Here is a 26187-nt window from a genome sequence, read left to right on the forward strand (position 1 = left end):
CCTTTCTTCCTTTTTTAAATTTTAATTGGTGTCTAGGTCTCTCACGACTTCGCAATCAACTTTAATGAAGACAATCCAGAATGTGCAGGTAAATCACACATAAAAGAAAGCCAAGGTCTCACATCCCTTCCGTGTGTACCTTTCCTATTTTTGTCTCTCTGCTCTGATACAGTGTGTCCGTTATCCACAGTCATCTGTCCACAGCAGACAGCTAGGCTTTCTCTATCCAAATAAACTTACTACTCCAAAGGCAACAGAGAGCCATAATAACAGAGCAGAAAAATAGCCATAAAAGACAGAATGCAGGGGTGCTTGGGTGGCTCAGTTGGTTAAGCATCTGACTTTGGCACAGGTCATGATCTCACGGTCCATGAGTTCAAGCCCCGCATCAGGTTCTGCACTAACAGTGCAGAGCCTACATCGGATTCTGTGTCTCCCTCTCTTTCTGCCCCTCCCCCACTCATTCTCATTCTCTCTCTCTCTCTCTCTCAAATAAACATTTAAAAAAAATTTTTAAAAGACAGAATGCAGAAGAGGCCTTAAGCTTACAGCAAGAATATTGATAGTAATTTCTGGATTTCTCTGCCAAAGAAACATGGGGGAGAAATTTATCCAATGGGCAGTGATACGCTACCCCTCTTTCTGCTTTCCAAGTTTTCATTAGGGATTTATTTTTCACAACTTCCTCCTGTATAAAGGAATAAAGAGAGGGGGAAACACGGAAATCATTTGACACTTTCAGCATGTTGGCAAAGGATATGGCCTCAGTGACTTCAAACAAGAAGCTTTATGGTTTTGTGCCAGAAAGAGCCTTCTCAAAGGATTTGGTCAGTGTTCCATTATTTCCAGCTAGAAATCCCTCAACATATTCCATTAAATAATGATGATGACACGATGTACACGTGACTCCTACGGGTGGCCGAGGGTGATATAGACTAGAGTAGAGTCAGCAGGTGGTGTGAAATCTAGAGAAACATTAAAGCTGACTTGCCTAGTGGCTGAGAGCACAGCCTTTAGAGAGAGCCAGGCAAGACCTAGGCTTGAATCCTGAGACTATGACTCACTTGCTTTGTGACCTGAGGCAGATCATTTAGCCTCCCCGAGCCTCAGTTTTCATCACCTATAAAAGGGGTATAACATCTATTTCATTGTGCTGTGAAGATCTAATGAAATCTTTTGTGTAAAGTGGGATATTAGGGAAATGTTTGTGGAAAAGGTTGCTTTTGACTTGAGCCTTTAAAGAGAATGATTTCATCAGGATTGTGGGCAACACCACCAGTGATGTGGTGTTTTCCTTTTTACCTTAAGGACATAAATGTGACATTGAAAAGGACTATTGGGGCAATTTAATGTTTTATTTCTGCGTGTGTTTGATTGCACATAGATTTAAGGAGATACTGAAGTGCTACTGATCTTTACCAATTTCACCTTAGGAATTCAAGGAGTTGTGGAAGCCTATCAGAGCTGCCTTCCCAAGCTCCAACTCTATGGTCCCACCAACATCGCCCCCATCATTCAGAAGGTCGCCAAGTCAGCATCAGAAGAGACTAACACCAAGGAGGCATCGGTAAGGAGAGGGCTGGTCCTCCTGCTAAACGGTGTTCACTCACCCGGATATTGGCCATGGCACCCATCCCACTCTGACAATAAATACAGACATTTCTACTTGTATGAGTTTGGACAAGTGCCTTCACCCTCCCCCACCTTCAGTCTCCTCATCTGAAAAATGAACATAATCATACCCAACTCTGCTGGGTTATTGTGAGGCTCAGAGATGACACATCTCAAATGTCTGCCACATTATCTGAACCCAGGAGACACTCCACAACGGAAGCTATTATAGTCCACGGCAGGTCATACTCATCTCATATTCCTGGGGCAAAAAAATCATCCAAAAATAAGCTTGCTTTCCAATGGACCCATACTACAGATGAAAGCAAAGCAAAACAGAAGTAAAACAATGGATGATTCTGTCCCCTGGTGGTCAGATGCAGCAACACAAAACATCATGGCAAAGATTTATTTTACATTCTGTTCATGGTTTTCTTTCTTTTTTTTTTTTTTTTAATTTACATCCAAATTAGTTAGCACATAGTGAAACAATGATTTCAGGAGTACATTCCTTAGTGCCCCTTACCCATTTAGCCCATCCTCCCTCCCACAACCCCTCTAGTAACCTTCAGTTTGTTCTCCATATTTATGAGTCTCTTCTGTTTTGTCCCCCTCCCTGTTTTTATATTATTTTTGTTTCCCTTCCCTTATGTTCATCTGTTTTGTCTCTTAAAGTCATCATATGAGTGAAGTCATATGATTTTTGTCTTTCTCTGACTGACTAATTTCACTTAGCATTATACTGTCCACTTCCATCCACGTAGTTGCAAATGGCAAGATTTCATTCTTTTTGATTGCCAAGTAATACTCCATTGTGTGTGTGTGTGTGTATGTGTGTGTGTGTGTGCGTGTGTGTGTGTGTGTGTGTGTGTGTGTGTGTGTATACCACATTTTCTTTATCCATTCATCCATCGATGGACATTTGGGCTCTTTCCATACTTTTGCTATTGTTGATAGTGCTGCTATAAACATGGGGGTGCATGTGTCCCTTCGAAACAGCACACCTGTATCCCTTGGATAAATGCCTAGTAGTGCAATTGCTGGGTCGTAGGGTAGTTCTATTTTTAGTTTTTTGAGGAAACTCCATACTGTTTTCCAGAGGGGCTGCACCAGCTTGCATTCCCATGTTCATGGTTTTCTTAAGAGAAATGTAAACCAAGGCTATAAGGCTGAAAAGAGTTTGGTTTTTTCTCCCCTAAAATCTTAGAGTTGAATATAACCATAATAACTTTTCTATATATCATTTTTAATGATACCGATATCTTTTCTTTCTAGCTTTCTTAATTTAGTAGAATATTGCCAATATCTGAAATTTTCTCTAGTTTTATCCTGGGTCCAAGATACTGCATTTCCGTGAAGAAGATTATATGCTACTCCCTCATCTCCTGACATGAACTCACGCAACCTATGTGCCCAGGTTCTCAGCCTTCCTCATGTTAGAATAGATGGAGGGCCATGCTGGTACCTGATGTCAACCTCTTGTCTTGTGTCCTGGAGCACATCCCCTCTCAGTTATCCAAGGACATTGGTCCAGCAGTTATGTTCCCCTTCTCTCCTTATCATCTATTTCCCCTTCCTACTGAAGACTTATTTCCATTAGCAAATAAAACAGGCTATAATCTCTATTTGAATTACAATCTCTCCCTTGACACCACTTTACCCTTTAGCTACTCTCCCTTACTTTACTCTCCTTTAAAGCAAAAGCAGAATCTACCTCAATATCTCGATCCACCTATACCAGTCAGACTTTCCTCCGCAACATTCTTCTGAAAATTGTACTTCTCAGAGTCAATGGTGCCTCCATCTTGCCAAACCCACAGAGGCCATGGAGAAAATCTGAATCCTCACAGATACAAGATTTACAAATAAGGGTTCAACAGGATCAGTATTTCATTTTTTTTTAACTTTTTTTCAATCACAGAACTTCAAACTCAAATTCTTCAAATGATACCTTGCTCAGAAGTCCAACATATAAAATAGATTTTAAGAAAATAGACCATTCTTGCTAAATCTGGGCTAAGGAATGAGGTTCAAACTTGTCTGTTCGCCTTTACTTCCTTTATCCCCAAGAGCAGACAAGATATCCCTAGAGCTCCCTACAGCCCAGTTTAAAAACTGAATGATCCCAGGCCCTCTAGCAAACCAGGACCCACAAGAATAAAAAGAGAATAGGGCTGACATGGGTCTGGATTCGGGCCTGATTAAAGCCAGTGTGAGTTTTTGGCCATGACTCACTCCCCCAAGGACAGGCGTGTCTGCTTTGAAAGGACATGTCAGGAATCAGTGAAGGAAGTATCTAATCCACACAACCTCAGATAATTTACCCTGTAGGCCAGAAACACTGATGTTTTTCCCCAGGGATTTTCCCTGTTCTTTGAACAGCGTATGGTCCAGGGCCCCTTGTTATCACTGATAGCTGAAGGTCCTAACCTTGAGCCTCTTGGGCAAGTTGTACAGGGCATCTATGGCTGTCAGATTTTCTTCTCGGTTTTGTGGAACCCTTGTAGGAATAAAAAAAAATCCCCTCCTATCTAAAGACCCCAGTTCATTCAAAGACTGTAATGTTTCATCTGTGAGCATTTTCCTGGCCTGACTTGGGAAGTAACTGCTACTGCTTTCTTTATTGGAAATTTCCATCAGGATTTCGATCCGGCAATGTGCAGCCTGTTACTTTTAGCTAGATTGAACCTGGAAGGATCAGATTCTAAAATCCTGACAATCTTCTCAGAGCGGGGGTTCTAGACCTGTTTTGTTCCAGGAGCGCCATTAACAGCTGGTGAAGCCCGTGGACCGCTTCTCAGAAATGCTTTTAAATGCACAAATTAAAATATATATTATAAATAAACCAAATGTATTGAAATGCATTCAGCAAAACATTTTTAAATGTAGCTAAGAAGCATGATAAATATAGTAATAAAATGCTTCTTTTATTAACATTAAATTATAAGAACTAGTAACTAGTCTAATAATTCTGTAATTTCTAAGTAGTATTGATATAAATGATATAGTAAGATATTTGCAGTCACTGTAATTTAACAGGAAAATATTCTGTGATTTCTATTGGTGATGAAGTTGCAAGTACAGTTAAAACTAAAATGATAAATTTCAGTTAGAGGTTAGTGAAAATAAAAATGTAATTTTCCCCAAGTTCGCAGACTATCTGAAATCTTTCAACAGTCCACAGGCCCAGGTTAAGAATCCCTACTCTATGGGCTCCTGGTTGGCTCAGTTGGTAGAGCATGCACCTCTTGGCCTTGGGGTTTTGAGTTCAAGTCCCAGTTTGGTGTAGAGCTTACTTAAAGATTAAAATCTTTAAAAAAATAAAATAAAATCCCTGCTCTAGATGAAAAGTCAACAAACTACATTCTGCAGTGTGTTTTTCAATGGCTTACAAGCTAAGAAGGGCTTTTACATTTTTAAATGGTTGAAAAAATCAAAAGAAGAATGATAATTTCATGGCACATGGAAATTATATGACATTTAAAACTTCAGACTCCATCAGTAAAATGTTATCAGGGGCGCCTGGGTGGCTCAGTCGGTTAAGCATCCAACTTCAGCTCAGGTCATGATCTCATGGTTCGTGAGTTCGAGCCCTGCGTCGGGCTCTGTGCTGATAGCTCGGCACCTGGAGCCTGCTTCAGATTCTGTGTCTCCCTCTCTATCTTCCCTCCTCCGCTCTTGCTCTCTCTCTCTCTCTCTCTCTCTCTCTCACTGTCTCTCAAAAATAAATAAACATTAAAACAATTTTAAAAAAAGAACACAACCATGCCCATTCATATTAAGTATTGAAATTGCTGTTCTCATATTACGCTAGCAAGGTTAGGTTGTTGGATAGAGATTACTAAATAATTGGTTATTGTCCCTTTACAGAAAATATTTTCCCAACCCTGTCTCTAGACCATTTCAAGTCTAAGTTTCTTGATGTGGTAGTGTGACTCTCAGGTGTTTTTGTTTCTGGAGGCATCGAGCAGGTAGGGATGATCCATCCCTTGGGGCTACAAAGATCAAATCGGTGGCAGTTGGGGACAGTGGAGAAAGGAAGGCTAGGGCTCATCTGTTTATGAGTCAGCAGCAATCTCCATCCAGGTGTGGCATCTGCCTGGCCTTCCAACGCATACCCTGGAAAGGGTGATTTATGATTCTGGTGTATTCTATACCTCTTCCCCATATCTCCCACCACCAAGTTGCCTCCTTCTGCCCGTTCTCTGCACCTTTCTAGCTGTACTATGCGGTCATCCTACTGAAATCTTCCTCCAAACTCCCAGGCTACCTTTTTTTGTAACTATATAAGACTCAAAGAGCATGGCTATGAATGAAAATGTACAACTGAAATGAACTTGCATATTGGTCGGTTAGCTAGAACTAGGGATGGGTAGTTAATTAATGGACATGGAACAGAAATAGTCTTTACGTTAAACTATATGAAAAGCATGTAGAACATGTGGCTGTCTTCATCATAGTGTGAATTTCTATTCTCTCCAGTTGCACTTTTGACAGCTTATTTCATCTAAAATGTTTTTTTCAGACTTACAAAGAGAAGTGGGAACTTTTAATGCTACCAGCCTGTGTGCAACCTTTTAAGTAGGATTCTCAAAACCAAATGTTTTCAGAATGTGGCTATTCTATCCAGCCTTTCTTCTTTGAAATATGGCAACTTGAAATGGCTTCATAATCCCACATTTATTCCTTGTAGATGTTGGACCCATTGCAAAAATTATAGTAGATTGGCATGAGTGGCAGGCCAGGGCCCTACTTCTCTCTCATCTCACACCAGAGGCTATCATGATGCCACTCACAGCAGTGATGACCTCTGATAGTGTTCCTTCTCCAGACCCCATAGCACGTCCTGACCCTCCCTGTGCTGATGCGTACAGAGCCTCTTCAGCAGTCTCCATCTCAGATGAGCCACCTGCCAGCCTATGCAGGTGGAAAGGGGCCAGCCAGTCTGCAGGCAGGAAGCCACAGGAGCTGAGCACCCACAAGCACACTCGAAGTAGACCATGGTGCATGGCCTCTGGGGAAAGAGACTGCAGCCCTCACCCTCCGCCAGCAAGGCTCTAGATGAGTGCTGTCCACTGGAAATGTAATGGGAGTCGTATATGCAATTTTAATTTCTCTAGTGGCCACATTTTTAAAAGTTAAAGGAATCTAGGGAATTCATTTTATCGAAACCCAATATAACCAAAATATTCTCATCTTAATATATGTTCCGTATAAAAAAATTATTAATGAAATATTTTACATTCTTTCTTTGTACTCAGTCTTCAAAATCCATGTGTATTTACTTACATCATCTTAATTTGGATGCTAAATCATCACCACAAATACTTGATCTTTCTTTACATTTTATATGTTAATCGTTGAGAAGCTAGATTCACATACCTGAGTGGTTCCAGATGTCCTTCAGAGGTTTCCAATAACTGAATCGAGTCTTCATTTTGAAAGTTAAATTTAAATTCATTTAAATGAAATAAAATTAAAATTCCAGTTCCCCTGTTACTCTAGTCACACTTCAAGGGCTCGGTAGTCACATGGAGCTAGTGGCTATCATATGGGGCAAATCATTCATAGACTCTGAAAAATCCCACAGTTGAAGAGGATGGGATAAATGGTCTAGTCCCATTCCTCACTTCACAGATGAAGAGACTTAGACCCAGCAGAGGGAAGGAGTTTTCCCAGGAACTCAGAGAGTGAGTCTTTGAAGCCAGGCCCTCTTGACTCCCCTCTGCTGCTCTGTCCACTACCCTGTGCTTTGTAACTGCCACTAAGGTGATTATTAGAATTAACCCACAATTCGTATGCCTGCATTTAAGTTCCATTCATCATAACCTTAAGTCGTTGGGGCTGTAACACTCAATAAAAGACTCCATAAAAAGACAGACTCCATAAAAGTCTGTCAGTACTGTCGCAGTGGTCAGTATGCACAGAAGCCTCCTGCGTACATAACTGGTATTGTCCTTGTCTCCCCCACCTCTCCATCCCCGTGGTCACCTGGCCTCCAATCAATTGCAGCAATACTTCATCCTGCTGATCCTCACCGACGGCGTCATCACAGACATGGCCGACACCCGGGAGGCCATCGTCCACGCCTCCCACCTCCCCATGTCGGTCATCATCGTCGGGGTGGGCAACGCTGACTTCAGCGACATGCAGATGCTGGATGGTGACGATGGCATTCTGAGGTCACCCAAGGGAGAGCCTGTCCTTCGAGACATCGTCCAGTTCGTGCCCTTCAGGAACTTCAAACACGTACGCATATCTCTGGGGCTTCCCGTGGGAGAGCAGAACCAAAGCAAGCCCACTCCCACATTTTGCCACCAGTGTCTGGGGTGAAGCAATGCTAGCTGTCCCTGTGGGGCCGGGCCATCTCACATGCAGGATACACAGAGCTTGGCTCTTTGGAGAAAGACGTGTGACTTAAGTAAGAGATGAGGAGTCGTGCTAACTGCGGTAGCCAGCGTTTCACTGGCATTTGCCCCCGTCCGTATAATTTCGGCTCTCTAGTGCACACAGGGCTGCATGCACCTTTGGGCAGGCTGTTCCCTTCCCGATGGTGCCAGGCCGAAGTAGCAAAGAGAAGCTGAAATTCAGCCTGGGTTCTCCTTGTCAAGCCACGGACCCTCGGAGATGCCTGTGTTTGCCTTGGAAAAGTATAGTTTTGAAATGACAGAGACCTAAATCCTCTATAAATATACAGTAAACAGCATGAAAGATTTATTTGACTCTTTAATGAGGGAACCAGAAAGATAACAAAGCTATTCAAAGGAGGGTATAAAATAGTTGATTATGGTCACAGGGGGGTGGGCAATACTGGCATAGGTTTGCTAGGCGGATTCAAAACTGCTTAATAACCAAAAGGGTTAAAAAATAATAATTATCATCTTTAGATTACTTTCTTGACTGGGCAGAAATCTTGTCAGTTTTCTGCAAGTTAACATCTAGCTTTACAGCCTTGGGCTCCTGTCAGTAACAAACAGTAAGTCAAGCAGTGTCATAGTCCCCAGACGACCCCAAAGCAGGCCCACTAGACAATGCTCTGACACGGCCTTAAGAAATTGCTCTGTAACAGGTTTTCAGCATTTCCTAATTTGGGATGATTTTTAACTCAAGAAAAGACGCCTTTAAAATGTACACAAAACCCTGCACATGGAGGGCTGCTGTTGCCCAGAGTGACACCTTCTCTGAGTCACACAAATGTCCCCTCTGTGTTGGTAGTGGCCCTGAGGGGGCCCTGAGGAGGCCTCTTCAGAGCCTCCTCCAGCTGCATCTGGGCGTCACGTGTGTTGTCACAGACAGTCCTCTGTGTTCTTTTGTTCCATGCCGCTCGTGGAGGCCGCTCAAGAGCGGAGCACCCGCTCCCTGCTAGCCACGGAGCCTTGCCTTCTGCTCTGCGTGTGGTGCCAGCAATACCGCTCCCAGGCCTGGCAACTGAACTTGAGCTGCCCCAGCAGAAGGGAATCTCCAGAATCTTAGTGCCCGGAAACCCAGCGGTCCCCTTGGAAATGACAAGAACCCCCTCCTCTCCGTGCTACGGAGAGCCCTCTGTCACCTGGACTATTAAGGCAGACCACCAATGCCTACGCTTCCCATCCCCCTGCTGGAAATGTCTTTGGCTTCCCCCTCCAGCCCCTCTGTTCTGAGGCCTGAAGTCAGTTATTTAGGGTCAGGCACTCTGCCATCCAACTTGAGCTTTCCCTTCTGACATTTTCTGGAAAAGCCTTTCTCCTCAAGCCCAAAACCCTCATTCAAATGAAACCCTTCACCCTCCTAGCCAATTTATCAGATACATCCAGAAACATCAGAATCCCAAACTGGGCTCACCCTGGGACCCCAGCTACACTGGGTAAGGCAAGTATGAAAGTAGGATGGATGGGTTTATTGTCAACAAGTCCCAGTGCCAGCGTCAGAGCCTTTGGCATACGCTTTTCACAAATTGCTGCTTACCACCTTTTGGGGACGGACTTTAAAGCAAACATTCAGATAAATCACGAGCCCAGCAGCCTCAACTGAACCCTACATCTCTTGGCCTACCGAGACCACTTAGAGAGATCCCTGCGCACTCCAGGGCTCCTTGAACGATAAGGTACTGCTCATAGCCTTACGGCCACACAATTGCTATTCGCCCTTTAAGGAGAACTGTGTGTAATTAGAATCATTAAAGGAGCCAAAAATCAATCCCTGGTTACAGCCTTGAGTACAAAGGGAGCTCCAAGTCACACCAAGCCCCCAGAAAGCACATAGGCACTAGTGGGGGGTGTGGGCTAGCTGTGGAGGAGGCTGTTTGCCCGGGGAGGGTGTTTCCAAATGAAGCCACTTACTAAATAAAAGAGGCTCAGCAAGCCCTCAGGTCATCTGCATGGGGACAGTGAGGAGTGTTATCTGCTAGGTGGAGGGATGTTTTAGAGCAGGCTAGATTTGCTGCAATTGTGTTCACCAATGAAGCTATCCCTTCCCCCAAACCATCCTCTCTCTGTCCCTGCATGCACACACTTGTGCAAACACACACACACACACATACACACACACACATCTGTGTGCTACAGCAATGCCACAGAGCCATGCGAGTTCTCGCCTCTCCTCCAGCTTCCTCGTATTCCTCAAACACTCATGGAGCACCTTCTATGGGCACAGCATGTGCTAGACTAGGACCACAGTGAGATGATAAAGCCACAGAGCCAGGCCTCGAGGAATTTTCTGGAGAACTATATGGTTGGGACATACGTGTCAGCAGAAAACTCCCATGCTAAGCAACCTGTGGGTGATTGAAAAGGGCTCAAATGTTGCTCTAGGATTTCAGAGCAGAGAGGAGCAGCAGAGAGGAAAGCCTCACAGCTTAAGGTTGTAAAAGGAAGAAGGACAGAGCCTTGGTGGGCAGGGAGGTGAGGGGGCGTCAGCAACAAGGGAAGCGCCCTGATCAGGGTGAGGGAGTGGGTGCTGCTTGCGTGTGTCTGGGGCACAGAGTCTCCAGCAGCTCTGTGGGTGATGAAAACAACACCAGGAGCATATCACCCACCTTATCTTCGTGGATTTCAGATTACAGTTTGAAAACTATGTCATCATCCAAACGAATCTACTCTGAATTCAATACACAGTAAATAAAATGGAAGGTGAGCTGGTATCATTTCATATAAGCCAGTCACCCATGAACTGCCTCTCTTTGCATAATAACTCAAAGCTTTGAAGTGGACAAGGCACAGACTCTGAGCTGTGTGGCTCTGGGCAAGTTATTTAACCTTTCTGTGCCATAGACTTTCATCTGTAAAATGAGGCAAATGACAAATACATTGGGAGAATGAAGGTGGTACCTATATAAAGCTTGGCACAGCAGCTGGGCATCATGGGTAGTTAATAAATACAGCTGCAAATACCACCTGTGTTCACCTTTTTGGCCTTTTCCCAACCAGATCATGCCCTCAAGCCCTAACTGCTCACCAGAGCCACCAGAGCCAGCCCAGATATGCAAAAGAATGGGAGAGTCATTTAGAAACTGTGCTGTCTAGGGGCGCCTGGGTGGCTCAGTAGGTTACGCGTCTGACTTTGGCTCAGGTCATGATCTCAAGGTTCATGGGTTCAAACCCCATGTCTGCACTTTCAGTGCAGAGCCTGCTTGGGATTCTCTCTCTCTGCCCCTCCCCCACTCATGCTTTCTCTCTCTCTCTCTCTCAAAGTGAATGAATAAACTTTAAAAAAAAAGAAAAGAAAAAAAAACTGTGCTAATACAGTGACAAATAGCCACATGCGGCTGTTTAAATAAATTTAAATAAACTTTAAATAAAATTTAAAATTCAGTTTTTCATTCACACCAGCCACATTTCAAGGGCTCGATAATCACATGAATCTAGTGACTGCCATACTGGACAGTGCAGATATAGAATATTTCCATCATTGTACAAAGTTCTACTTGCCAGCGTTAGTTAGGGATATCTTTGTCTTCAAATAACAGCAAATTCATCTTAACAGGGGATTACACAAGTGGTTCTTAACCAGGGACAACTTTGGCAACGTCTGGAGACACTTATGATGGTGACAGTTGTGGGTGCTACTTGCAGGTAGTGGGTAGAGGCCAGGGGTGCTGTTAAACATCCCACAATGCACAGGACAGTTCCCCACACCAAGAATTAGCTGGCCCAAAATAGCAACAGTGCCGAAATTGAGAGACTCTGGATTGTATAAATACAAATACATTGTTCTTCTGTAACGAGAAGTTAGGGACTGGCAGCTGCTGACATCTTTTTTTCAGTGATTTGATAGTATCAGGCAAGCACCTGGTGATTCCCCTTGCTGTTGTCTCGTGATGATAAAACAGTTGCCGTAGCTCCAGGAATTACATTCTAGTTTAAAGAAAAAAAGAAGAGGAAAGGGAAACAAAGCCTATTATGTCTGTGCCCTCTAATCAGGAAAAAAAAAAAAAGCTTTCCAAGAAACATCCTTATGTCTCAAAGGACAAAACTGGGGCCTATGGTCATCCTTAGGTTCAAGGGAGGCTGGGAAATTAAGTATTTGGCTTTCTAGGCTTTATATGACATGTGGCCAGAGAGTAAACTACAGTAGGAATGACTTTCATAGTTACCCCAGTGTACATGTGGACCATGCTGTAACACACAACCCTGAGCAGACATTTATAAACTAACAGAGCATTCACGGATGTCAGGTGCCCAACATGCTAAGACATCTTTGAAATGTGAGAGGTCACTTTAGAAAAACTCCCCATCATGTTTTCAAGATATGTGTCTCTATTTTGAGCCTCCTCAAAACTGTGTGAGATAAAACCAATCCCTATTCTTTGCTGTTTTGTCTCCAAGAACACAGGGGCTCAGCCAAGTTGAATGGCTGAGTGGCAAGCCACAGAGGAAGGAAAGAGCAAGAAACCAGGTCATTCGGCATTTAGTCGAACGCTCTTTCTTTCCTTTGCTGAGGAATCTCAAGCATTCGTTAACTGGTCCCTCGGCTCCAAGTTTTCAAGTTCAATAATAGCTAATAATGAGACTAGGGCAATTTTATTTGCCCGGAGGCTGGAAAGTTAGTACTGAATGCCAGAGCCAGAGGTCAGATCCAGCTCTGTATGACTCCAGAGTCCATGCAGAATACCAACCTCCACCTTCCTCTGCCCCAAATCATACAGGGGGACCATACTGCTGACAGAATAAGACTACATTAATTAGTGGTATTCAAGACCCTCCATCACCTGGCCTCAAGCTTATCTTCCAACAGAATACTCCAACAATCCTGCATCCCCCAACACACACACACACACACACACACACACACACACACACACACTTCTTTCAGCCCCATCAGATGACTCCCTGTCCCTAGAATGATCAAACGTCATTCCCCTTCTTCTCTACATTTTAAAACATGCCTAACTTAAATCCCACCTCCTCTTGGAAGTCTGCTGTGATTTCCTCTAATATGACTTGGTCTTTTCGTTTTCTGTGCTCTCGTCCCAGAGCATTAATGACTCTAGAACAGTGCTTCCCAAATTTCAGTTCACATAGGAATCACCCTACGGGCACCAAAATGCAGATGATGATTCAGTAGCTCTGGGATGGGTCTAACGTTGTACGTTTCTATTAAGCTCCCATGTAACGTGCTGCTGTTGTTCTGTGGCATGTACCGTGTTCAAGCTCACAGTAGAGTTCATTTTGGCCACACCAGGCTCCCCTGTCATGATTATACCTCCTTTAATGGCAAGAACCACAAACTCTTATAAACCCTGGCATCGTGCCTGGACTTGAACACAACTTGGGAACCAAACTTAAAGACAATTCATTCTGCTGTCCAACTTTCACCCGTCTTCAGCTGTGGATAGCTTTATATTTTGAGACAGGCATGAAAAATATAATTATTAAGTGAAAGGTTCATTTTCCAACAATCTAACAACTCTCTTGCTTGGAGTAGATGACCAACAAATATCGATTGAATGAATGAATGAATGAGAGAGAGAGAGAGAGAGAGAGAGAGTAGCAGCTCAGAGCAAGACTGCAGTCTTGTAGGCTGATTCTGGATCAGATTCCTTGGGCCAGGTGCCAAAGTCACGGTGATTTCTTCTTCCCTGCAGGCATCTCCAGCTGCCCTGGCAAAGAGTGTGTTGGCCGAAGTCCCAAATCAAGTCGTGGACTATTACAATGGCAAAGGGATTAAGCCAAAATGTTCATCAGAAATGTATGAGTCTTCCAGAGCACTAGCGCCGTGAACTCCGCACGCTTTTCCAGAGTTCTGAAACACTATTCCTGATAACATTTACTACTTCTACTACTCCTGTACTTAAAAAGACACACACACATACACACTTAAAAAATAGCACGTTTGGGTGATTTTTAACTAACTGACAATTTTTTTTGCATGTGTAGCCCTGAGGCCTGGATCTGTTAAGCTCTTGTATTGTCAAAGACTTTTTACAAGGAAACACAAATAATTGTAACTTACTCTTTACATTATAGCATGTCGCCTTGAAATAAAATATTGTCTGTATCCGTTTTTTATACAAGTTTGTCGAAATTTTGCTAAATTTCTTATTATCTTTACACTGTGAAGCATTTTGAAACATTTACCGAACGTCGATAGCCAAAACATATTTGGTTTTATCTGCTACGGGATGAGAGACTTTTCAAAATGGCAGATGCATGGACTGTATTTTGCATGTTTAAAATAAAAACAAACCAACGAACAAACCACACTGTTTTTTGCAGTTGTTATCTATAATCCCTCCCTGCTAAGAACGGTCTCTTTGCTGAAGAAAAGGTTCATTCACCTAGACATAGACTTCTAGAAGTGGGTCTGGGGCACCTCTCAGCCCAGCACCTCTCAGACTTGACTGTGCACACAGACTACCTGAGGATCTTGTTAAAATTCAGACTGGTGCAACAGGTCCGCAGGACCCAAGATTCTGCATCTCTAACAAGGTCCCAGGTGACGCCATTGCAGTCTACACTGAAGAGTACTGAGGTTCTAGGCTTTGGGGTATCATCCTAGAGACCGTCTGAAACAGGGAAGCACCTCGTCTGCTTGCGAAGGGCACTTGTCCCCTGCCGGTAGCACAAAAGTCCCGCCTGTCTCCGAGGTGGGAATAGAAAGTAGTGAAACTGATTCCAGAAGCTGCATACCCCAAATCAGTCTCCCTGCTTTATAGTCACTCCTCTTCCTTAAAAAGACTAGGGAGGGTTCCTCCTTGCCAGCCCCTGCCCTCTTAAAGGAGGCATCACACGACCTCAACGGGGATCGTTCCATTTTTATGTCAATCCCTAGGAGAGACCTCAGAGTCTTCAGTGGGACCACAACAATGGAAACTTGTTCATGGCCGATGGCCATGCGGTATGGTTCTCCAGAAACTTGGCCCACCGAGCTGATCTTTAAGCTTAGTGTCGGGCTTCTGACTGCCTCTTTTTATCACTCCTGAGAGCAAATTCTACCAGCAGAAATGCCTAGAATCATTGTTCTGCGTGGAGGTGTTTAGTTTTGATAGAAACCGGCCAGTCTTGAACCAGAACGAATGTTTCCCTTGTCTAATGTTCACACAGAGAAATGGACAAGTGTTTTGCAGGTATAAAAGGCACAAGGAGGAATTTATTTTTGGTCAGAGCATTGGGGAAGTAAATCACAAGGCAAAATAGATCTGTTGTTTGTTGCGGAAGTATTAATGAGCAAATCAAATGCCTTGTATGATCTCCAGTGTTATAATTATAGATCCTAACTTTGCAAATACATGTCAGCCAAATGCACAACATTTTGGGAATGATGGTTAAAAAAAAATGTATGACTGAAAAAAATCATAAATATTTAAACTGTATTGTTTTATGAATAAATTGAGTACTTACAGAATTTTTTCCAAGAGTTATAGTCGTGTTTCTCTTTTCCAGGCAATTTGCTAGCAGTGATTTATTTCATGTAGATGACACACCCTCACATTAGGACTCGCTCTTTCACAGTCCTGTAGAAACACATGGATCATTGTTTTTAACAAACAAGGATTCAACTATTAAGGCCCTATTGTACAGAATTATCTGATGGTGGTTTCTGTCATCAGATGCGCTTCCATGTCGATGTGCCTAGAACATAGTAATAAGCAGTCCATAGATATTTAATGAATAAAGAGATGACTAATCAAATGAACGAATGAATGGACTTGTTAATGTGCCTCGTGATTGATCTCAAATCTATTGTAGATTTAACAGGTGAGTTAAGTGGATATGGCTGTTAATCATGTCATTCTCAAATATCTGTTGGGATCTGTTACATTCATGTCAGGATCCCTGGGATCTGTGAGGTAGGGTGACAAGGACAGAGTCTAGTTTGCCTGGCAGAACCTGATGACGGCTTACTTGAATTTTCATAGCCAGACTGAAGCCCGGCTCAAAGGAAGAATAGAAATAGTAGCTAACAGGGCGCCTGGGTGGCTCAGTCGGTTAAGCGTCCGACTTCAGCTCAGGTCACGATCTCGCGGTCCGTGCGTTCAAGCCCCGCGTCAGGCTCTGGGCTGATGGCTCAGAGCCTGGAGACTGCTTCCGATTCTGTGTCTCCCTCTCTCTCTGCCCCTCCCCCGTTCATGCTCTGTCTCTCTCTGTCTCAAAAATAAATAAACGTTAAAAAAAATTAAAAAAAAAAAGAAAGAAATAGTAGCTAACAGTCATTGAAGGCTTACTGGTGCCAGGTCCTATCCCAAGTGCTTGCCACGTACTATCTCATTTAATTCTCCCAAAAGCCATATGAGGTAGATAATCTTACTAGTCTCATTTTGCAGATAAGAAAACTGAGCCACAGAGATCTCATGAACCGTGAGATCATGACCTGAGCCAAAATCGAGTCAGAAGCTTAACCGACTGAGCCACCCACGTGCCCCATGGCTCCCGAGCCCATTTCCTAATCCCAATTTCAGCTATCTCCTGGCACTATACCTACCCACTTGCCATATTGAGCAGTAGATACTTAGGACATTTGAGAGAATGAGGCTTAAAACTTGACCTTTGCCTCCATTTCAGAAATTTCTCTGGGTCACCTAGTATCTCAGCCTCTTGATGTGGGCTCTTGGCATCTTGTGATATAACATCCCCCTGGGAGCCGTGGAAGAGACTCAGGATACTCAGGTCTTCCCAATTTCGTGCCACCAAGGAGACCATGTAAATCAGATATTACAAACACAAATGCTCCCAGGAGCTGAGCAAGCCACGTGAGTGACTGAGGAGGAACAGGTTAAAACAAGGGACATAAAGAGAAGAGTGTGGTGAGGATGGAGAGAAACTAGAAAGCACGTATCCACAAAAGGGCATAGCTCCAGGGCCCTGGCACAAGTGTGAAAGCAATGCAGCCAGTCCCTCAGGTTGTCAAAAGAATTGGAAACTGTGATCTTTCACATAAAACTTAGCAATTTGTAAATGTGGCAAATTCATTCAAACTCCAACAATTGTTTTAAATACAACAAGGACCAAACTGTAAGAGGCAAAGGAAAAATATCTCTGAGCTTAAATTGGCTGGGAGGGTGAGTTTGGAACCACTGAGTTCTATCCATGTGTGGTCTGCCCTCCACTGGGCCTCAGTAGACAATGTACACTCCAAAATTCCTGGACAACCCACAGATATTTTATTTCTGTGGTTTACATCTATCGACATTTGCTGCAATTTGAAATTGAAACTTAAAATATATTTACTAACTCATTTACATAACACTAATATACCCATTACACATTAACATAAAGAAAATATTTTTATTTTAGAAACTGTATTTCAGGGCACCTGGGTGGCTCGGTCGGTTACGTGACCGACTTGGGCTCAGGTCATGATCTCGTGGTTCATGAATTCGAGCCGCGCGTCAGGCTCTGTGCTGACAGTTCAGTGCCTGGAGCCTGCTTCGGATTCTGTGTCTCCCTTTCTCTCTGCCCCTCCCCCGCTTACTCTCTGTTTCTCTCCCTCAAAAATAAAATAACGATAAAAAATTTTTTTAGGGGCGCCTGGGTGGCGCAGTCGGTTAAGCGTCTGACTTCAGCCAGGTCACGATCTTGTGGTCTGTGAGTTCGAGCCCGGCGTCGGGCTCTGGGCTGACTGCTCAGAGCCTGGAGCCTGTTTCAGATTCTGTGTCTCCCTCTCTCTCTGCCCCTCCCCCGTTCATGCTCTGTCTCTCTCTGTCCCAAAAATAAATAAAAAACGTTGAAAAAAAAATTTAAAAAAAATAAATTTTTTTAACTATATTTCAAAATAAAATAACATAAAAAACTATATTTTCAGGGCACCTGCCGGTTCATTCGGAAAAGCATGCAACTCTTGATCTCAGGATCGTGAGTTTGAGCCCTCCGTTGGGTATAGAGATTATGAATGAATGAACTAATTAATTAATTCATTAATTAATTTTCAAAGACAAAAAATAATGAGGCAAGCAGCATTGTACATCTTGCTTAATAAATGCCAGCTGGATTCTCATATCTGATTCTGCATTCACCCTGCTGTGTAATGATGTTTTGGGTTGAAGTACAACGAGGAAAATCTAGCCTTGCATGGCTATGTAGTTGGTACAAGGAGGGGGATTTTCAGCCTTCTCAGATAATTGTTCTAATTCTTTTCACCACAGCACATCTCAAGAAGTGGTAGTTTCTTAAAGGTTAGTTGCAATGTGGAACGTGAAACCCTATCAAAAACCCTTCCTGGCATTTTCAACGTTCTTGTACCCATGCGTGACTTTGTAACATCACACACTGATCGCTTGGAAAATATTGACCCGCTCACTGATTTAGATGTTCCGAATGCTTACATAGTTTATTTTGAAATACCAAAAAAAAAAAAGTCACTTTCTTTTGTTGTATAATAACACTGCCTATCTCCTCAGACAAAGTATTGAGAATCTGTCAAATTATAGTGGCAGACTTAGGTTTTCCAAAATTCTAATCTTTGCTAGAAAGCTCAAATGTTTTCACTGGCAACAAACACTGTCAGTTGTTTTTGTTGAAATGACAGATGCATTTCCTTCATTTTCAAGAAAGTATCTCCCAAATACCCACATCTGAGTAACTCTAGTTTATGTCAGTCTTTTTGTTTTCCAACTAAAAATGGTGTTCTGTGGAGGAAAAACAAAACAAAACAGAAAAAGCAGCCCATCGAGGATACAACACGAAGGCGCACGTGTCTTTGAGGCAAGCATCTTCGGCTGGACAACAGCAAGCGTGCTGTGTGAGGGCTTTGTGCTCTGTCACCCTGCATATGAAAAAGACATAGACTTAAGGGTCAAGACGTAATAAAACTGTAATTTTTCTGCTCCACCAAGAACATCCTTAAGTGAAACCGCATGTTCTTTCCTGAAAGGGTGTGACGGAGAAAAGTAAAATGGCCTCTGCTAAAGTGTGGCACCACCTTCTTGACGGGAACTGAGACTCCAGCAGTTTGCCCACCATCGCTTTTGCACCATTGGCGCAAATGTTCAAGACAGGGAAGGAGGTACATAACATCTTAGCATTATTATGAAAATAGTTTTTACCTCACAGACTCCCTGTGAGGAGGGTCTCGGGGACTTTCAGGAACCACACTTTGAGAACTGCTCGCTCTAGACCATTTGACAAAGCGTGTATTTGTTTCCTATTCCTGCATGACAGATTACCACAAGCTTAGTGGCTTAAAACAACACATATTTATGACCGCAGTTTCTGTAGATCACAAGTCCAGGAAGACAGCTGGGTCCTCGGCTAAGGCCTCAGAAAGCCAAAATCAAGATGTCAGCAGGATTGCGTTCCAGGTGAAAGAATCTGCTTCCAGGTGTATTCAGGTTGTCGGATGTGGCTGTAGAACGGAAGTTCCATTTTCTTACTGGCTGTCATTTGGGAGTGGGAGAGTGGTCTTTACTCCCAGAGGCTTTCCACATCCCTTCCATGCTTTCCATACGGCCCCTCCAGCACTGGTGGGTCAAGTAAGTACCTCTCAAACATTGAATCTCTCAGGCTTGTGTGGCATCCATCTGCCTCCTGCCAGAGAAAAGTTCTCTGCTTTTAAGGGTTCATGTGACGAGACTGCACCACCCAGGTAACCCAGGATCCACTATCCTGAGATCTGTAACTTTAGTTACATCTGCAAAGTCCCTGGTGTCATGAAATATAACATGTTTGTAGGTTCTAGGGATTCGGGGTTGGATGTTCCACAGGCCATTCTGCCTGCCACAAAGGGAATGCAGGATATTGCCAGACAATTCTAAAAGGAAATGTGGTGTATTCAAGAACTGTAAAAGGGCTGCCCACAGAGACAGAAGGAGGATATAGACGAGGTCAAGGAGTGGTGGTAAAAATACCTGCTGACTCCAAATCTCTGCCCAGGAGAGCTCATTCTAAATCTGTTTGAATACCTCCCTTTTTCAGTCTTTCCAGCACTTGCTTAATACCAATCCTGCACTAGGCTTGAAGGTGAGGATGAGGAGTGGGACGGGGGTGGGCGGGGGTAAGGCTTGAAAGAAGCAGGAGGTAAAACACATGGTGTCTGTTCTGCCCACAACCTAGAGCTGCCCTCGGATTCTGGGACTTTGGAATCTTATTGTACATATTTTACATGCCTTAGCATTTAAGACATATAATATTTAAGGACTTCCTCATGAAGATGTTCTTAAGTACTGAGAGTAGAAGAGTAGAGGGAGACAGGTAGGGACACGGGCAAGAAGAAACAGAAAGCCTGCCAGCCATTTGCATCGTCATCCTCTGCTTTGCCCCACATGTGAAATAGACCTTCAAACGGAACCTAAAGAATTCTACTTTCTAAATATGTCTAGACTCTGTGCCCTCCTCCTGAGTATGGTTCAGTGGAGATACCTAGTGTTTTCAAGCCAGGGTAAGTGGATCCAAATCCAATCTTTGCTACTCGAGAGTTGGATAATGTCTCAGAGTCTCGATTTTCCCATCTATGAACACAACGTGCATCTGAGTTCCATTGTCCCACTGGCTTACTGGCTGTCAGTTGGGGGTGGCCTAGCGGTCTTTACTTTTTGTCCACCTCTAGCCATCCCACTGTTAGCTAATGACCTCTTCACATTGTGTTTATGGAAGCTTCCCATGCCACCTTCACTCAGTTGACTTCTACTCATCTTTGAAGTCTCAGCTCAGGTGCCATCTGGCTTCAGAAGCCCCTGGACTTGGCCAAGTACTCTTCCTGACAGTCCTCTCCTTTCACCTGTACGTGCCTCCATCAGAGCATCTCTCTCCAACTGGAACTAAGTCTCTCCCACAGAGCAGAGCCCTGTCTTACCCACCTTTTTCACTCTTGTGTCCTATTATTGGCGATTGATTCACGATTAGAACATGCAGGAATAAATCAGGAAAGGCGGGGTGCCTTCTGATGGGAGGGAATAAGGTGTGTGATAGAACCTCGCTGAGGTCCTCTGAGAAATGCACCTGCTGAGCACATGTCAGATTCTGGTGCATCAACTTCCATTACACAGAAATTCTCAGTTTAAGTCAAAGATTTTCAGGCAAATAGCATTAAGGACAACAAACTTACAACACAAGAGAATGTAGTCAGTGCCTTAAGGTTTATGTAAAGCAATCACATAATCCAGAGATCTCCCAAACTTCTCCAGCTTTTCATTAAAAAACCCAATAGAATAGAGTGATTGGTAGAGATGATGGTGCACAACATTGTGAGTGCACAGACTGTCACTGAATTGTCCACTTAACATAATGTATATAACATATATAACAGAGAATTAGCCATTTTAATTTCGCCTCAATTTAAAATAAAACAAGGGGCGCCTGAGTGCTCAGTCGGTTAAGCGTCTAACTTCGGCTCAGGTCATGATCTCACAGTTCGTGGGTTCGAGCCCCGCATGGGGCTCTGTGCTGACAGCTCAGAGCCTGGAGCCCGCTTTGGATTCTGTGTCTCCCTCTCTCTCTCTCTCTCTCTGCCCCTCCCCCCCTTGCACTCTGTCTCTGTCTCTCAAAAATAAATGAACATTTAAAAAACAAAACATGTTCTAATAGCCCAGCTGATTTGATTAGCAAGCAATCCAGTGGCTCATCCAGTGGCTCCCAAACCCAGCCTCCTTTCTCACCTTGGACGTGGCTTCAGGTTCTTTTGCTAATCACCTCCTGCCACTAATATCTCATTAACACATTTCTGGGCTGCTGAGTTTTTCTTTAAATCATACTTCACCACCCACTCCCCACACCCACCATCACAGCCACAGTTCTTTTGCTGAACCCCGTGAACTCCAGCCGAGAACACACAGCAGTACTTAACGGAAATTTTCCTTCATACTGGAACCAAACAAAAGAAATTTTAATGCGAAGAAGACACACTTAAAACCGGATGCCTTGTTTGTGCTGAGAACCCACGGATTATAAAATGCATCATTAATTTAACAACCCATAGGAGGAAAAGAAACACTTCATTAAATATTTACAGAAGTCTTCATATTCCCCCAAAATATCACACGTTTAACCCCACAATCCCATTCTCCTTTCTTCTTTGGTGACAAAATACATCTAAGCCTTCTTCATATTGTGGCTTTAAAGGTTCTTCCACTGTGTGCAGTTATTCAGAGCACCACAAAGAAATGTTGGGATTCGTAACTATGCTTGGGACCCTGACCTTTTCGGATCTTCAGGGTGAGTAAAATAATTCTGAAGTTTACCCAAGAACACTGGGGTTTTGTATGCATTTCCTATTTGATTAAACTTACAGTGGTTTCTATTTTAAAAGCCCGGCGTGGAATCACAAAGGAGCACCAGGCTGCCTTTCCACCCCATGTGTGTTTCGGATTCCTGGGAGCATGAGAGGATCCTAAAACTGCGGCCTTGTTGACAGAACACAAAAATACTTTTCCCCGGAAAGTAAATACAGCTTCAGGTTCTGACAGTATGAATAATTTCTCTAGTCTTGCTCAAGAATTTCTGAAAGAAAAAAAAAAATAGATTCAAACATGCACTGGTGTCTTATAGTATATGGAGTGCCCTTTCCCTTTATGCACAAGTGTGCATACACATATGTATGCACATGTGCGTATATTCATTAACTTTCACTTTTGTAAAACTGAAAGCAAAACGCAAGGTTGGCAGTCTCACTCTAAAATGAACAGACACGATTTCCCCCATTTTTCTCCCATCCTGATGGCCGGGGTGAGATTTCTAAGAAAGGAATTTCTTTCACAGATGATTAAAAGGTACATTATGTTTCAAAAGGGAGATCTTTTCTTCTCTCTCACATATTGAATGATTTTCAAGTAACATAAAAATGCTAGAAAGGACCTCCTGCATTCATTAGCAGCCCAAAGGTAAATCCTTAGCAACAAGCTGGGATCCACTGGGATTGAAATCCTTGCATCACGGAAAGCAATCAGAGAACCAAATGTCAAACCCAGGTGGACTGGAGTGTGGGATATTAAAAATACGTACACCCGGAGAGACTGGATTAGGCTGAGAAAATAATTTCATAATCTAAACTAATTCATTTAGAGTTTAATAGGAATCAAATGAATTGAAAGTGGCTAAAAATATCATTAAATATAGCCACGACCCAGAAATTACCACCACATTCTGTCTCGGCCTCTTTATTTAATATCCTCAGGATCAGAACAAGCTTAGCTGAGCTGCCATTCTACAGATCGCACTTCACCCTACGATGTGCATTTATCCATTCTAGCAAGGATAGTTAACAAGCTGGCCTGACCCTTCTGAAGAAGGCAGAATCGTGATGGTTATGAGCAAGAGTTTTGGTGTCAGGCAGAAATATGTTTCCCAGAGAATATAAATTGAGTTACCCTCTCTGAGGCTCAGATTCCTCACCTGTAAAATGGAAACAATATCATCTGTCTCTTAGAGTTCTTGTGAAGACTTAAGGAGATATCTTTAAATGGTCAGGCTCAGGGCTCCTAGGTGGCTCAGTCAGTTGAACGTTCGAGTCTTGCTTTTGGCTCAGGTCATGACCTCTCGATTTCATGAGTTCGAGCCCCTTGTAGGGCTCTGCGTTGACAGAGTGGAGCCTGCTTGGGATTCTCTCTCCCTCTCTGTCTCTCTTCCCCTCCCCCCTTGCATTCTCTCTGTCTCTCTCAAAATAAATAAATAAACTTAAAAATTTTTTGAAAACAAAAATTGCAAAATGTCAGGCTCAATGGATGGCACACAGGAAGTGGACTCTAAGTCATTATTTATAGTATACCAGGTAAGCTGTGTAGCCCAGAAGACAAAAGCATGGTGAAAAAAAATAATTAAGGTAGGCTAAAAAAAATACAAAACACTGCAGCATTTAATGGCCCTCATCATAGTGACTGGCTCACGGATAAACATGTTAATCCAAACCTCAGACTTGCTGGAGCTCTCAGGAGAGGGTAAGTTTTCTTTGCTGTGGCTACACCGGGAGGACATGAATCTTCATGGGCAAGAGGCTATCCTGCCACCTCATGGGAATGAGGCCAAAACAGAAGAAAGCAGAACTAAGTGGTAAAATAAGAAAAAGAGTAAGATGGCTGCCTGATGACCTCCTCCATCAGCCTCCGGATCCAGCTTCATCACTGGAATTCTTAGCCACCAAAGCCCATAAATTCCCTTATCACTTAATCCAGTTGAAGTTGGGTTTCTGTTGCTTGCAACCAAAGATTTCTGGCTGATGTAGCTTGACCTTGGGCAGAAAGGAAAGACGGCTGGGGCTGGAAGCGGGCAGCAGGGGGTGGGGAAACAGTGCTGCACAGCCATTCTTCTCCATTCCTACCAGCCACAAACAGAACTCAATTCCCAGACTTCTTTCTGGTCGCTGAACTCTTGTAGGGATGATAAGTCTCTAAATTAATATATGGCCTACCTATTACTATTTTACTCTACATATTCTGCCTTAGGACCTTGGAGAACAGGTTCATCTACGATTTCCCTGTAGGATCTAGCGCACAGACAGCAGATGGCACATAAGATTTGGGACATAGAAGGTACTTGGATATTCGTTGAGTGAAACAAACACGTTGCCCATCCAACCAGCCTCTACTTCCCTTCTTATGTGAGATGGAAAAGAAACAGAGGAGATACAGGTAATTTGTTCCTAGACTGGATAAAATCAGTTGAGTTGCCACTGCAAGGAAAGGGCAACAGGACAGGTGATTATAGTGTCCCCTCTCCTCTGGGAAACCCACTGTGCTCCTTCCTGGTAGTCTATATTCCAGCACTTCTCACTATTTCCCTTTGACGTTCATTATATGATGACCCACTGCATTTTTCACTTCAGGACTTGGATTAAGATCACTCAGATTTATAAGCATGGAACAATGGAGAGATTAAGGTCAAATCTCTCTCACATTCTTGGAAGCAGGAGGGAAATGGCAATTACGGTGTTCTCCAAATTTGCTGGAAGTTTGAGGTGGGAGGAAAACTGAGGGAAGTTAGAAGGAGAATGGCTCCTTGTCCTATGAACTGGCTTCTTTGTTCTCCTCAGGAAAGGCCACTTACTTTTGAGTGCAAGAAAGCATTCATTATGACCAGAAACCTTTCTACTGCTTGAGGCCTCCCCACTGCCCAGTGCTAGGACCTTCCCCTGAGCCCATGAGAAAAAGCGTCAAGTTTAGGTGACAAATTCAACTTCCCCAGGAATCAATTTCTAATATATTTTATTTGGTTGCCTGACCAAGTCCCAAACTCCCTTTTGCAGAAGGACTTGCACACTCAGAATGACATTTTACATTAGACACTTCCAATCTGTTGATATTTCACTTTAAAGATCATTTTTTCCCCTCTCCTGCTGGCCACAACTTAAGCAAGGAGACATTTTACAAATAACTTCTTTCACTCATCCAAAACAGCAAATCAAAGGCCCAGCATCATGTAGAGTGGAAAAAAAAAAAAAAAAAAAAAAAAGGCGGGCCCCTGGGTGGCTCCGTCAGTTAGTTAAGCGTCTGATTTTGGCTCAGGTCATGATCTCACCATTTGTGAGTTTGAGCCCCACGATGGGCTCTGTGCTGATAGCTCAGAGCCTGGAACCTGCTTCAGATTCTGTGTCTCCCTCTCTCTCTACCCGTCCCCTGCTTGCACTCTCTCTCTTTCAAAAAAAAAAGAAAAAAAGAAAGAAAAGAAAAAAAAAATGCAGAATGAGAATTAGGAGACCTGGGTTCAAAACCAGACTGAGCTAAGTATGCATAGCTTTACTAGGGATGTTTATTTACTAGATGTGTGGTCTTGGACAATTTACCTAATCTCTCTGGCCACAGTGCTTTCCTCATAGATTATTCTGGGGATTAAACGAAATAATATTTGCAAAACATTTAGCGTCACACCAGACACTATATGAATGTCCTTAGAAAGAAATGTTTTATGAGCATGTTCATTAGTGTATTACTACTTTTATGGTATAACAGCAGTCTCATTTCTGAAGGACACATTCTCTCAAACAAATGACTGTTCTCGTCATGACTGACTCCCTTGAAGGAGACTGTTTTCCTTTAAGGCAAAGTTTGCAGACCCACGCCTGGCATTCTCTGCCTTGCTCCTGGGCTGGGGATTGCAAATTCCAAGGAGACAGAAAGGGATGGAAGGATATGGAAGGCAGAGAGAGAAGTGGGTTTGACGCGCACAGCTGGTCCAGAAAAGAGCCCTGATTCCCTGACTGTGGTGCGTATCTGATGATGACATGGTGTTTTTTAATAAT

At 43.3% G+C, this 26187-nt stretch overlaps 1 protein-coding gene across 3 annotated transcripts in view; it reads left to right on the plus strand.

The window, feature by feature from the left end:
* CPNE4 (copine 4) overlaps positions 1-15437 on the plus strand; it is a 492605-nt gene extending 477168 nt beyond the window's left edge. For all 3 annotated transcript variants that reach the window (XM_019436433.2, XM_019436425.2, XM_019436441.2), the window contains 4 exons: positions 37-88; positions 1434-1567; positions 7624-7860; positions 13673-15437. In XM_019436433.2, the coding sequence (XP_019291978.1) occupies positions 37-88; positions 1434-1567; positions 7624-7860; positions 13673-13807 (558 nt within the window). In that variant the 3' untranslated portion in view covers positions 13808-15437. The remainder of the gene's footprint in view (positions 1-36; positions 89-1433; positions 1568-7623; positions 7861-13672) is intronic.
* The last annotated feature ends 10750 nt before the right edge of the window (positions 15438-26187 follow it).

The sequence above is a fragment of the Panthera pardus genome, unplaced genomic scaffold (assembly GCF_024362965.1).
Source record: "Panthera pardus isolate Hobbes unplaced genomic scaffold, ASM2436296v1 HiC_scaffold_16, whole genome shotgun sequence".
In the NCBI taxonomy this organism is placed as follows: domain Eukaryota; kingdom Metazoa; phylum Chordata; class Mammalia; order Carnivora; family Felidae; genus Panthera; species Panthera pardus.